The sequence below is a fragment of the Engraulis encrasicolus genome, chromosome 1 (genome assembly GCF_034702125.1).
Source record: "Engraulis encrasicolus isolate BLACKSEA-1 chromosome 1, IST_EnEncr_1.0, whole genome shotgun sequence".
NCBI lineage: Eukaryota > Metazoa > Chordata > Actinopteri > Clupeiformes > Engraulidae > Engraulis > Engraulis encrasicolus.
The window spans coordinates 29,994,583-30,009,251 of record NC_085857.1 but is presented as its reverse complement, the minus strand read 5'-3'; the positions used below and the strand labels follow the sequence as shown (position 1 = coordinate 30,009,251).

The window sequence follows — 14,669 nt, the reverse complement described above, 5'->3', positions numbered from 1 at the left end:
AGATGTAGAATGAAATTGCTGCCCCAATTTCTAATAAGACACATGCCATTAAAAACGAGACATTTGGGAGCTTTGAAAGTCTTTGAGTAGCTTACTAAATAGATGGGAATGACACCTAGTCTACCGAGCTAGTGGCTAGCCAACCTGTCGTCAATAACACCTGTGCTAGGTCTCCAGCCTTGTATTATATGCCTGCCCCAATTTTTAATAAGATCCATGTCATTAAAAGGAGACATTTGGTAGCTTTGAAAGTCTTTAAGTAGCTCACTAAATAGATGGGAATGACACCTAGTCTACCGAGCTAGCGGCTAGTCAACCTGTCGTCGATAACACAGAGCTAGGTATCCAGCCGTGTATTAGTTCTATGGGTATACAGCTAGCTAGCTAGCACCGAACATGCCAGGTTGACAACAATCACAAATATAACAATTTAACAAGCCCCAAATTGTTCAACATTTCGCTGGTTGATCAAGGAGGGCCATGTGGTTGAAAACGAGGCATTTTTGAACTATGTAAGTGAAAACATGATTTATTATGAAACTTGTTTGTGGCGTTGGTGATCACACGCATTCCACTCCTATGAAGGCACGACGTTGCCGCTTCACCTACAAGGGGCGTGTCGCGTGTACGTTCTGAAAGACAGCTGTGACGTTACACAGAACTGTGTGGGGATTGGTTGTTCCACCATCCTATTGCGTGACGTTGAGTACCAAGGCATTTTAATACACAACCGCTTATCCCGCCCACACTTTCTCCGAGCTCGCCCAGACCCTTGTACACCTTTTGCAGTACGGGTCTGGCTCGCCAGGCTAGCCAAGCTGTCTGACCTGCTTGTGAATCAATAGTATTGTTATATAGCATATACATCCCACAAAATAGCATAGAATAGAATAGAATAGAATAGAATAGAATAGAATATCAGGGAAAAAATGTGCCTTTGGTCTCACTGTATAAGCAACATATGGGCATAAAATTCACTCCATTGCACATAACATTGCACGGATTCCCACCCCTCAGTCACCCTTTCCAGTGTACACATAATATACAAGGTAAACACCGGTTTCAGCCCAATGTTTTGGTTATGTTCTAGCTTTTTCATTGATGACCATAGAAATAGAGATTTGTATAAAGAAAGCCTACTCCTCCTTTCAAATGCCTAAAGACTGAATTCAATATCACACTCAACAGCAACAGACAACAGCACTGACAAAAAGCACAAAAGTTAATTAACAAATAATTAAAAGGTCTTAGCCACCTGCACCCAAAAGTAAACCAGTTTTAGTACGGCCGATAGACAGGTGAATAGGGTTACTTAACACAAATTAAACCGATAACAATGTTAACTAAACAGATAATAAATGTTGAATGAAGAAAAGAATGAACGCAAAGCACACACAGTGTAGTAGTATATTGTTGAGGCCTATGAATACTATGACTAAGCCATAATGCTAATTTAACAGAAGCACTTTTGGTAGGCACAGCGAACATCATAAAATATGGTGGCTAAGTCATTCTACCTCTATGTAAACAACTGTACTCTCATTAAGCCTTTATTAACCCCTTAGCGCAGAGCCTTTGTTCTAACCTTACTGTCACCAAAATTGTAATGGCTATGTCTTGATCTGTTACCTAAGGCTCTCTGTAATGTCATAGCAATGTCATTATGATGTAGTTGAGTATTTTCAGCAAGTAGTGAATAGGCCCGCCGGCGACCCCATCTGCCGAAAGAGGCTACACAAACAATAAACATTTGTTACACACTGCAAACAGAGTCCGCTATTATAGTAGTAGTTGTCCTGACAATTACAGTCCATAAGCTAGGTATAAGAAGAAAGTCAGAATCACTGACAGGACTCAATTCTTGGCCCACTCTATCCCTGGGCCCGGGACAATTGACCCCTTTGTCACCCCCTGTTGGCTTCCCTGCACATTGGCCCCAATTTGGATGTCCAAGCTAAGTAGGCCCCAAACATACACCAAGCAGATAATAAATGTCTGATTAGCAAAAATAAACACAAAATAAAATATACTACACATGCAGTGGATATGCCCCATGGCATGAACTCTATTGTGATTGTGTCATACGACCAGCTCATACCATGAGCGTTATGGTTATAACACTCCCAAAATGGGAACCACTTATCGTCCTTCCGAATTGGTCCTCTAAATATGCCCCTGAGAATGAATTAAACAAAAAAAATATTGTCCAATATGATGTCGTGCTTAAGTCATCTTACCTACTGGTAGTGCACATGAACTGTAAGGAAAAAGAACTCCCAAAATAAGAATCACTTTAGAGAGACGAAATGCGTCCATGTTCTTTACTACCGTCCCGTCGGTAAGCTGCACCTTATGATGTGTGCTAAGCTACCTGTGTGAAATATGTCGGACTATGTCGTTGGTGTTTCAGCCTCTGTCCCACTATGACACCTGTCCCTTTCCGCTTCACGTACCCACCCACACCCAGAACACACAACACACACACACGCACACACACAAACACACACAGGCCCGCCGACAGAGGGGAAAATGTTAATATGTTATCCCGGGCCCAGGGAGAGAGGGGGGGCAGAATTGGGTCCCCATTGCGTTGAATGTATTGGGTAGGGGGCCCTTTCAGATGACTTTGTCCTGGGCCCAGGAAAAGCTGTCAGCGGTCCTGCACACACACACACACACACACACACACACACACACACACACACACACACACACACACACACACACGCAGACACACAAACACACATTTATGACATGTTACAGTACAGCGTTGTGACTGGCTGCTGACTGTTTTTCCATTGCGAAAAGCCAAGTGTTTTTATGGCAGCCCCATAAAAAGCAATATCCCTGGTTAGGGTTCAAGGGGCGAAGAGGCTAGCACCACTATGGTCTGTTTGTTGTATGAAATGCACAACACAAGCGCCACAAAGTAAGCAAAGGGTTTGAGGGAGGAACGCTAAAAATCATGTAAATGCTGTAAATTCTTCCAGTACCTATAGGTGAACACAGACATGATAACTTCAGGGTTTAAGGACCCTACCATGGCGCTAGCGGTAGGGCACTCGTCTGCTGTGTGGCTGACCCGGGTTCGACTCCCGGCCCGGGTCCTTTGCTGTCCCTTCCCCGTCACTCTCTCGTCACTCGCTTCCTGCGATGTCTTAACTCACACTGTGCAAAACGCTAAAAACTCTGGGTGGTTTTTTTTGTAATCATCAATCATAGAGAGCAAAAAATCTCTATCTTCACCTGTAAAGTTAATGAATGTGAATTAGTGGGTTTTGAAATTACGTATCTCTCATTGACATGACAAGACACGATGACAGTGATCAGAAGCCTCACACAGATTGTAATCAGTAGCCTGACAGCAATCTTAGTTTTGCCAACACAGAAATAGACAGCTAGCCTGGGAACTCCCATACTGCCTTTAGTTCTACACAATCGTTTCGATCTGAAATCTCACTTGTGATTAGGTCTGGTGTTAACCAGGCAAATAGACAGCTGGGCCTCACACAGATTATGATATCACTCAAGCCTCACCTTCAAATTCCGCAATGGAACAAGGTGGCTCAAATCACCCACTTCACCTGCAGGCTTATCTACAGTCAAATCTTGTTTGAGGAAATGATCTGGTGTTCCTGTTTATCAGAACATGACGTCAAGTCAAGTCAGCTTTATTGTCAATTTCTTTACATGCACTGATCATACAAAGAATTTGAAATTACGTTTCTTACTTCCTTTGCAGACATAGACAGAGACTCTAGGTGTGGACATAGACAATTAGACATAGACAAGACATAGACAGTAAGCATACATTCCACCTAGAGTACAATACACTACAGACACAAAGTGCAAGACTGGGCAACAACAGACATACATAGAACATATATCAAAAAGAGTGTAGTAAAAATAGTGTTGTGCATTTCCAGTTATGTCCTATTTTGACAATTCTGACATAGTGATAGTACATTGTGAAAAATAATAAATATTAAGTAAGCGATTTGTGATGTGCAATATTCACAAATAGTTAGTAGCTAGTTTTCCAGTCCTGTCATTCAAGTAGAAGACATGAAGCACATGCCATCTCTGGCTAACAAAACACCTGGCCACCTCAATCGCCCATTTTGATTGGCATTTTACTTGCCCAGTTTGACATAATGTAGATGTAGAAGTAACTGGTGGTATTAGTTCCCCAACACTGATAAAAGCTTCAGATAAGCCTCCCACACAATTTTATACGAACGTGCAAACGTGCAGCCAGCACATGGGGGCAAACAGGTCAGTAGCTCCAGACCCAGGGAGAGAGGAGGCCCAGAAATGGGTTCTCATTACATTGTATGTACGTACGTATTGAATCAGGGGCTCTTTCAGACTACATTGTCATAGTGTGGTCTTGTTAAAACAATATTGTGCTACGACAATTGTATTTTATTGTCTCCAGTCAGTGCAGAATTGTGTTGTTCATTCGTTAAAGGGATGAGGCAGCAGTCCTTTGCGGTGTGTGTGTGTGTGTGTGTGCGCGTGCGTGCGTGTATAGAATAGAATAGAATATACTTTAATGTCATGCAAGCATGAAATTTGTCTTTGATCTCACCATAAAACCATAAATGTACATTCACTCCATTGAAAGCTCACACTTTCAAAACATAAATACACACATAAAGCATTGCATACATCATCTCCCTCTAGCCACCCTTCCCAGCATACACATCATATATAGTACAAGTCAGGGGTCCGTTTCTCGATTCTTGTCATTGGGGTCAAGGCAACCGGGCGAAAGTCATTCAGCTCTTTTGGTATTTTGGGAAGCGGTTTGATGGATGATGTCTTCCACAAATTCGGCACAGTGCAGGTGGACTGTAACAGTTGAAATAAGTTAGTAAAAACTGGTGGTAGCTCATTTGCGCATGCCTTCAGTGCCCTTCCACGCAGGCCATCAGGTCCAGGCGCTTTATTTGGATTTATTTTTGAGAGGCAATATCTAACTTCCTCCACTGATAGGTGGATTGTGGTGGTTTGAGGAACATTTGTAGAAATAGCATTGCATTTGTCTCTGCTGTCAGGGGAATCAAACCTTCCATAAAAACTCTGTGTGTGTGTGTGTGTGTGTGTGTGTGTGTGTGTGTGTGTGCGTGCGTGCGTGCGTGCGTGCGTGCGTGCGTGCGTGCGTGCGTGCATGCATGCGTGTGTGTTTAAAGTCGATCTGTGTCGCTTCCCTCTTCACTGGTGTTGTCCTCTCGCTTAGAGACCTTGGACGCTCTCCTCTGGCTCTGCGGACTCGACTACGATAACAAGAAAAAGGACAACAATAAATAATAATATTAATAATAATAGTCATCATCATCATCATCATCATCATCATCGAGTCCAACACAAGTCTGAGTCCAATTGATAGCGAGTCTAAGACAAGTCCAAGTCCATAAATTCGAGTACTACAGCCCTGGGAAATAATAGTGAATACTAATACTAATGAAATGAATACCAAGCCCCTGTAACTCACCTGAGCAGAGTTTGCTGGATTCACTTTCCCTGATGATCTGCAACATCACACACAAGAAAACAACAGGTCAGAAATCATATGGATCCTGTACATTGAGCACTAGAAGTCAATTCTGCCATATCTGTTCAACATACAGAGAAACAAAGCACAAGGAAAGAATTAAGTATTACTCACACTGAGTTATGACGTGAATTGAGGCCAAAAGAATCCAGTTCTGAATCTTCCTTCTCTTTTTTCATGTTCCTGAATCTGTCAGGAAAGGAATCAGAACAAATCTTTAGCATATTGAACTTGTCTATGCCCCATTGAGCATCACATGGCTTCGTTCATCATCCATTTGCTCTAGGACCTCGAATAATCCTCGTAGGACCGCGGCCAATTGATGACAAAGACTGTGACCAGCACTACAATCCCCACAATGCAGCAGGGTGCTGAGTGGTCTGCAATAGAGCTTACATCGGGCCTAAAGAATCAAACCCGACCCTACCAAAGCCCGCGTTCATTGAGCCCGGACCAGCTCGGCCCGTCACATTAACTGTAAATTATGAGCCCGAGACTGATTTAAGCCCGACCATTTCTTAATATTATGGATCGTTGTAGCTGACGTTGTCAACTACAGTTTTAAGCTGTCTGAAATTAACCAAAGAAATTTGTTAACATTTATCTTGATAAACAATGCAACAAGGATGACACGTGTAGCATATGTGTGTTTAAAAGCTTCCAGGTAAATCAAAAACGGCCGACAATAAGCGGAACATTAATGTCACATTAATCTGATTAATGAACATTAATCTTCATGCTGTAAACTGATCTCAAACTTCTTTACTTTTCTCATGTCGTATACTCTTGCCTTGGTCATTTTGATGACCACTACTGGATTGTAAAGGCAGATTGCAAAATATAGATTTTGCGTCGCTTGTCAGTTAACTTATTTAAACCGGAGAATTGACAGTGGTATTTTAAGTCAGACGCAAATGGAGGCGGGAGACATGCGAGTGCCTGAAGGCTCACAAGACCACAACGACATCTCCGAATTAATTCTTTTAAAAAATCATGGCCAAATGCATATGAGACTCAGTTTGTTACTCGTCAAAGTCGATTTATAGGCGCCCTGGCGGGGGGAGAGAATCTAAACTCTGGTCTGCATAGACCCAGTTGGCAACTCTGGGCCCGCCCATGAAACTTGCTTGTTTTCCCGACCGTTTGCCCCACCCGCTGTATGTAGTGGCTAATCAATATGACTGGCACCGCACAACCAGCATCTGGAGCATTCGGAGGGGAAAACATGCAGTTACATGGGCGGGTCAGGGGTGCCGACTGGTTTTATAAGGTCGAAGGCGCTCTATTAAGCTAACCCCTTAAGACACGTCATTATAACTTAGCTGTTACAAGGATGGCAATGACCAAGTCAATGTAATACTAAAGGCCCCGTGCACTGTCATGGTACTGTAGTACTATAGTAGTTAACTTTCAATGTCTGTTACAGCGTGCCACAGGAGGTACGGCGTGCATTAAGGGGCTAATGTATACTGTAAGTCATTTATTAAAATCTAATAACTGAACTTGGGGCCAGCCGCTTGAGGCCTTACGCTGATCTTATGATCAGAGGGCTGCAAGTTCAAATCCCAACATTACCTCTCCCTACTACACCTCCATACCAGGCTTCTACGAAATTCCGAATGGAAAGAATTTCAATTCAAAGTTATGCCATAATACGAACACTAGGTGGTGCCATTACCTTGAATTTCTTTGAATTTAATCTACACCACCCATTGAAAGTACATACAACACCACCACCTAGTGTTTGTATTATGGCATTACTTTGAATTGAAATTCTTTCCATTCGGAATTTCGTACAAGCCTGCTCCATCCATGGCTGAAGTGTCCTTGAGCAATGCACCTTGCCCCATGTTGCTCCAGGGACTATAACCAATACCCTGTAACTGTAAGTCGCTTTGGATAAAAGTGTCTAAGTGTAATGTAATGTAAAACTAAACAGACCATAACAGACTGTCACCTGGACTACGATTCCCACAATGCTTAGAGCCAGCTAGGCACTGAGGGCGATAACGGTGCTCTTTCTCCAGCTAATAAATAAAGTATTAATTAAATAATTAAACTGAACTCGCTCATAAAGCCATACAGGAGAGGTCTTCGAGGAAATCAGCCCCCGTCGGCATGACAAAAAAACGGACGGGGCGCCAATCATTGTAGGATCGCCACTGTGGCCGCATTCACTTTATGACTGAGACCGTGACCAGCACTACGATTCCCAGGATGCTAAGAGTCTGCAGGGTGCTGATGGGACTCTCCTCGGAGCTTGTATATAAGCCTGTACTCACTTTTTGACAGAGACCACGGTCAGGACTATGATTCCCACAATACTCAGACCCAGCAGGACGCTGAGGGCGATGACGGCGATCTGCATGGGGTTGGAGACGCTCTCCCCAGGGCCCCTCTCCACCTCGTGCTCTAGGTCAGAGCCAAACACCTTCTCCAGCTCCGACTGGACCTGCTCCTCCTCCTCCGTCAACTTGCTGTTAGAGGTATAGAGAGAGAGAGAGAGAGAGAGAGAGAGAGAGAGAGAGAGAGAGAGAGAGAGAGAGAGAGAGAGAGAGAGGCAATATTAGTAATTTAAATTGAAACTAAGTGAGAGAAGGTGGTGGAGAAGAGAGCCGATAGAAAAGTGGTGGTGGCCTAAAACCTGACCTTTTGACTTTCTCGGCGGTTATGGCAGTGCCACTGGTATCCATGGCGACAAAGCTGACATACGTCCTGGATTCTCGACCAATGGGAGCGCTGCGGTCACTTGCACCACCGTTGCTGGTGCTGATGCTGACTATCCTGACGGTCCAGCCAAGAACTCTGCTCATAGACCTGGGAGAGAGAGGGAGAGAGAGAGACAGAGAGAGAGAGAGAGAGAGAGAGAGAGAGAGAGAGAGAGAGAAATAGAGAGAGGGGGGTGGGGAGCAGAAAGAGATTATTTTTTACACTCATGTATTTTGAATAGTTAAAAATGTACATGCACTCCACTCCATATAAACTGACACCTTGTGCGCAGTACAAGAAGGGAGGAACCCTCTCCTCCACGACAACTTTACCACTCGAAAATAAGTCTACTACCATCATCAACTGCCTGTGTGTGTGTGTGTGCGTGTGTGTGTGTGTGTGTGTGTGTGTGTGTGTGTGTGTGTGTGTGTGTGTGTGTGTGTGTGTGTGTGTGTGTGTGTGTGTGTGTGTGTGTGTGTGTGTGTGTGTGTGTGTGTCGCCCCACTATTGTCATATCATGTCATGTCATGTTATTCTGTTATGTAACGTAATACAATGTAATGCAATGCAATGTATTTACATTTTTAGCATATATTGTAATGTAAAACCAATGGCCTATAGTGACTCACTGCTCCAGCTCTGGTGCTTTCTTCTCCACTGCGTTGATTGGCTGGTTGAGGGAGATGACCACGACGTTGGTGTCCTCCACTTCATTCACTGTCACCTGGAGAAAATGGAAAGCAGTGATGAGCGCGCTCAACTACTACTTTGGGTGCACATATAAAGGACTACAAACTTAAAATGGAGATAAAAAATACATTCAGGAGCTATGTTCCATTATTTATTATACCACCATGTCCACACACTAGCTCTGCTCCACCAGGGAGCGCCGAAGCTATACACACACACCGGGCATTTCTCAAAACCAGTTAGTCACGCCCAGTGATTGAATACTCTTAGGTGGAGTATCCAATCACTAGGTATGACTAATAAAGAGTATCCAATCACTGGGCTTGACTAATTAGGCTGAATACACTTGGAAGTGTGCGCACTAGATTCTGAGAAATACCCACCATCTGTTGTAAACCAGGCTAGACACTCCTTAATGAATAAAATGTCTTTCAAACAAGCCTCTTTTAGCATATATGTTGGACCAGCACACATTTCCCTCACCTCCACTGTAGCTGTGGCATACAGTCCATGTTTGTCTTCAGCTTTGACCTCCAGGGTTTCTTTCCCGCTCTCTCCTTCCAGCGACACTACATACACCTGGCCACTAGAGGGCTCTATATCAAACATGGAGTTGGGCTCCACCAGGGAATACTGCAGCATGTCCCCCACGTCAGGGTCTGTGGCCTGGAGGGATGACATAGTGAAATGGGTGAGATGGGGCATTGTTAAGTTAAAACAATACAATCCGACAAGATTTACAGTTGGCCACTGGAGGGCAATATATCAAACGTGGAGCTGGGCTCCAGGGAGTACTGTAGTGTTTCTGTGTCCCCCATGTCAGGGTCTGTGGCCTGGGGTGAGAGATTGAAGAGGAGTAGTTGAACATGTGTAACTGCATAAATCTAGCCACTAGAGGTCTCTATATCAAACATGGAGCTGGGCTCCGCCAGGGAGTACAGCAGTGTCTCAGTGTCCCCCATGTCAGGGTCTGTGACCTGGAAGAATGAGACAACAAATAATAAATAAGAAAAAAAAACGAAGACTATAATATCTTACATGTACAGTATTTATCCACGAGAGGTCTCTAATGGTGGCTTGTATAGGCTACTCTCAGTGTCCTCATAAAACAAGGTCGGGGTTTAAGAGAAGAGGTGGTAAAGAGAGTAAAAAGTATTGTCTGTTGTGAGAGGAAATCCTACAGGGCACAACTCTCAAACAAAGACAAAACAAGACAGTCTCACTTAAAATGTTTCCTGGAAATCACCATGAAGGACGAAGTAGGATGAAAATGAGTATGATGCACTACAAATTTTGCCCACTAGATGGCATCCGAAAGCTGGCCACTGGCTACATCACGACTTGATCATTGCCATTAAGGTAATAGCCCATGTAAACAACTTTTGTAAATATTTTGGGCAATGTATTACACAAGTTTATCTTGGATATTTGGAGGAAATGCCAACATCACCCCTCTGACCTCATAGTTCTAAACATGCTGAGCCTATGCCACCATTTTACATTCTTTTCCTGGAATGTTCTTGCCGCGCACGCACGCACGCACGCACGCACGCACGCACGCACGCACGCACGCACGCACGCACGCACACACGCACGCACGCACGCACACACATAGATAACTTTGAACTGATGGACACTTGGTCAGACAGACAGATATAGAGACAGAATGACAGACAGACAAACAGCAGCAGACAGTCCAGAAGACTAACAGACTGAGAGGCAGTCATATCAGACAGACAAAAAGAGTGACCGACATGGTCAGACAGAGAGAAACAAGTCCGACAGGCGGACAACAGATGCGTCCGTCTATGCCCGTTCTGAACCTTTTTTGCCCAAACGCCCCCTTGGCCTCCTCATAAGGCAATTTATCAATAAGCCTACCATGTACTGTATAAGCCTGGATTTGAAAAAGTACCATAGGATTTCAACAGTGTTGTGCAATTTACTGAAAAACTGTAATGCATTGCTGATTACATGTTACTGTCTTTTCAAAATAATCCCTTACACTACATTTAGCAATGTGGGGACCTAAGGCGAATTTAGCTTAGGGGGGCCATCGGTCCATCCCATATCACATTTTTTTTAACATAAAATCTCTATTTTTGTTAGGCTATTTTTTTTTTTTTTAAATCACTTTTTTTTTTTTTTTTTTTTAATTACAAACATAAAAAACAGGCAAACATTACAACCCTTTCTGGACAGATTTCAATGAATAGGCTATTTGCAATTTTGCATAGGCCTACATTAAATAAACTAAAATGTGAAATTCTCTTTTCACTTTAATATGAGAGCAGTGATGTCCCCCCCTCACTGAAGTGTTATTTCATGTGTGAGCATGATGCTGTCACCTATTTGAAGTGACGTTGATGTTGGATTTCATGGAATACTTTTAAATGCCGCTTTGGGAAGAAAACAGAGTAGGCGACAGGTGAACTGTATTTCTGTCAAAACAGTGGTTTGCAGGCGTTTGCGTTTTCACGTGGATATTGTCTTCGTGGACCGTAACAGACAAACCGTAAGTTCCATAAACTAATCAATGAGACATTGGCTACGTGTACATGATGTTTTTAAGTCCCATTTAATAAATGCGATTTAAATAGATCGGATTAAGAGTTATTTTGCGATGTGTATACATGGCACTTTCACTTAAATGCGATTAAACGTCTGGGGAAAATAAAGCATTGCGATTGGACTGAGGACGCACGTGCTGAGCGAGCCAAATAAGGCACGGGGGCGTGGTTCAATGCCACCGAGATGCAGGTCATCTTCCCCACGAAAATCGTTGCCTCAGGCGGACTGAAATCACAACATTTCCCCCTTTCTCCCTGGATCATTTACAATGCTACATTAGCTACCCTGTTAGCATAGAAAAACGAGTGGTCAAATGGTAATGTGGAGTAACTTTGTTGTGCTTCATTACTTCGTGGGGCACTTTTACATCAATATATGGAAGCCACAACATTTATAGTCGCTTAGGGACTTTAAATTAAGCAAAACTTTCATGTGAAAATCAACAGGAAGTGCCGCCATGTTTTTCTCACTGGCAAAGAGCACGGTTGGTTTGCACGCATGAGCTCCAGGCCAAAACTGAGCGACTGCCACCTTGTGGACACAAGAGGGAATCACAGGAGGGAATCACAATTCAGAAACGCATCACGGGAGGGAAACACATCACGGGAGGGCGGACGGACGGACGGAGGGACGGACGGACGGACGGACACCAAAGCCTCTTATAGAGATGCGTGGGACGCATCTAAAAAAGTAAGTCAGACAGACAGTGAGACAGACATAGAGAGAGACACAGACTGACAGATACCTTGACTTGGACGACAGGTGTTTTAAAGGGAGCATTGCTGAAGATCTCTGCCTTGTAGGTCTTGTTGTCAAACACTGGAACCTCGTTCACATTCTTTACCTGAACTGTCACCTGGGATGAGAACAAAAAACACAAAATAGGATATTAATTAACACACGAATATGAAGTAGGCCAGCCGAGGCCTGATCGTTAGGGAGGTTAAGGGGCAGCCATGGCTCAGTGGTTAAAGCACTGGACTTTAGATCAGAGGGTTGCAGGTTCAAATCCCACCCTTACCAGCACCTTCATCCATGGCTGAAGTGCCCTTGAGCAAGGCACCAAACCCCACATTGCTGTATGTCGCTTTGGATTTTTAAAAAAGTGTCAGCTAAGTGTAATGTAATGTAAAAACGAGGTGCTCCTACGATCAAAGGGTTGCAGTTTCGAATCCCATCTCTCCTACCTATCCCTACACCTGCATGCATGGCTGAATACCCTCTGCTCCAGGGGCTGTAACCAATACCCTGTAAAATACTGTAACTGTAAGTCGCTTTGAATAAAAGCATCAGCTAAGTGTAAGGTGGTATAATGTAATGAAGTAAAACATCCAATGTATACACAGGTTTAATAAAGATGACCTAGTGTGATGTGCTCATAATCACGGAAAAAAAGTGGGATAACGCTCATAATCGCGCAAAAAGTGGGATAGCGCACAATAATCAAAGCTTTTCAATGATCTTAGTTGTATTTATTTTCCAAATACTGTTTTTTTCAACGATGATTACTGTACACACCAGTTGGAAGTAATACATAGTTCATGTACTTTACAAGTGTTATAGTTGAAAACAACTTTTCTAGATGTGTTGTACTGTATAAGGTATTGTACAAGGAGAAAATACCAACTCAGATGTGCAAAAAGTAGTTCTATTCCAAATGGTGTTCACTTCCAACAGTCTGGTGAGAGTGTTTGAGTAGGTGTAAGCGGGCAGGGCATCAGACTTGGAGCTCAAAGGTTGCCAGTTCGACTCCCAACTCGCCAGGTTGGTGGGGGTAGTAATTAACCAGTGCTCGCCCCCATCCCTCTCCATGGCTGAGGTACCCTGAGCATGGTATCATCGCTGCCGCCTTGCACGGGTGAGGTATAAATGCAATTTAGCTGTGTGCACTGTGCACTTTTGTGCTGTGGAGGGCTGTGTCACAATGACAATGCTAGTTGGAGTTTCGCAGTTGGACTTTCACTTGTTTTACCGGTAGCAGTTCTCATTCTGGGAAAGGTATTGTTGCTTCTTCCTCAATTTCCCTACTGTCCCACCCAGTTCCCAGACTGATTACCCCTGGGTGTGAGTTGTGCTGAAACTGGTAAAGTACTGTATATATACAGTATCATATTATCGGGACGGGGAAGATTGAGCTGGAGAAACCCTGATAGCATCACGGTTAAAGACGTTCTTGTCCTGAGTGGCTTATCTGTGTCTTATACACACACGTGAAGCGTGAGAGCCACCTATGGCAAACATCTAATTTCATGTAATGGTCTTACATTCATTTACAATGGTATGGGAAGTGAAGTTCGACTTATGTCTGGCAATGTTAACGGTGCACTGTGTAATGTTTCAAGTAGTTTGTTTCCAGAATTCATTCTGCCCATTCACAAATGTTATCTTTTTCGTGGATACTTAAGACCACCATCAAATTCTAAGACTTCATTATGACTGGGAAAATTGCATGTTTTATACTTGAAAAGGGGGATCTTCCCCATGTCTGCTATTTTGAATTTTGAGAAATAGACATTTTTAGCTGCAAAACTTACTGTACTTTGGTCATACTAATATACAGTATACTAGTTTATTACTTAGTACATATTCATGAAAAGATCAAGTTTGGCAATAGACAGCACAATTTTAATGAGCAAGATAGTTGTTATACCTACTCTGACCAGCCACCATCCTTTAAGCTTGGCTTATGGTCTCTTTATGAATATGAGGGACCATCTAGTATGTCATGTGCCACGGAAGAGACAGCATCATGGTTAAGGACATTCTTGTCCTGTGTGTCAACCAGGGCTTTGAACCGGTTCAAGGAACGAAAACGAAAACCGGGAACTTTTTGTATTTTAGAGGGAGCAGAAACGAAACCGGAAACGTTATTATTTTTTATGTTCTGGAACGGGAACACTTATTTAAAAATAATTGTAACCGGTTAATACCGGTTAATACCGTTCCTCAAACTAAAAAAAAAAAGTAATTCTTTTCCTGTTACGTCCTGTGTGACATCAGACACTGAATGGAAAGACAGCGGTGGATTACAAAGTCTCCACTTCACATCTTAAATAAGAGAAACCACTGTCCTACAATAGGGCAGAGTTTCCATTGCATCATTGCAAGACATTGCAGAGAAGCGCGTGTAAAGCGCACCGAG

The 14,669-nt window shown here is 43.3% G+C and overlaps 1 protein-coding gene across 1 annotated transcript in view; it reads right to left on the bottom strand.

The window, feature by feature from the left end:
- Positions 1-5,189: 5,189 nt before the first annotated feature.
- The window catches only part of LOC134456938 (protocadherin Fat 4), a 33,522-nt gene continuing 24,042 nt past the window's right edge, over positions 5,190-14,669 (bottom strand). The window contains exons 22-28 of the mRNA XM_063208604.1: positions 12,273-12,383; positions 9,440-9,622; positions 8,896-8,990; positions 8,207-8,362; positions 7,840-8,034; positions 5,498-5,534; positions 5,190-5,279 (exon numbers count right to left, since the gene is read on the bottom strand). Coding sequence (XP_063064674.1) covers positions 5,190-5,279; positions 5,498-5,534; positions 7,840-8,034; positions 8,207-8,362; positions 8,896-8,990; positions 9,440-9,622; positions 12,273-12,383 — 867 coding nt within the window. The remainder of the gene's footprint in view (positions 5,280-5,497; positions 5,535-7,839; positions 8,035-8,206; positions 8,363-8,895; positions 8,991-9,439; positions 9,623-12,272; positions 12,384-14,669) is intronic.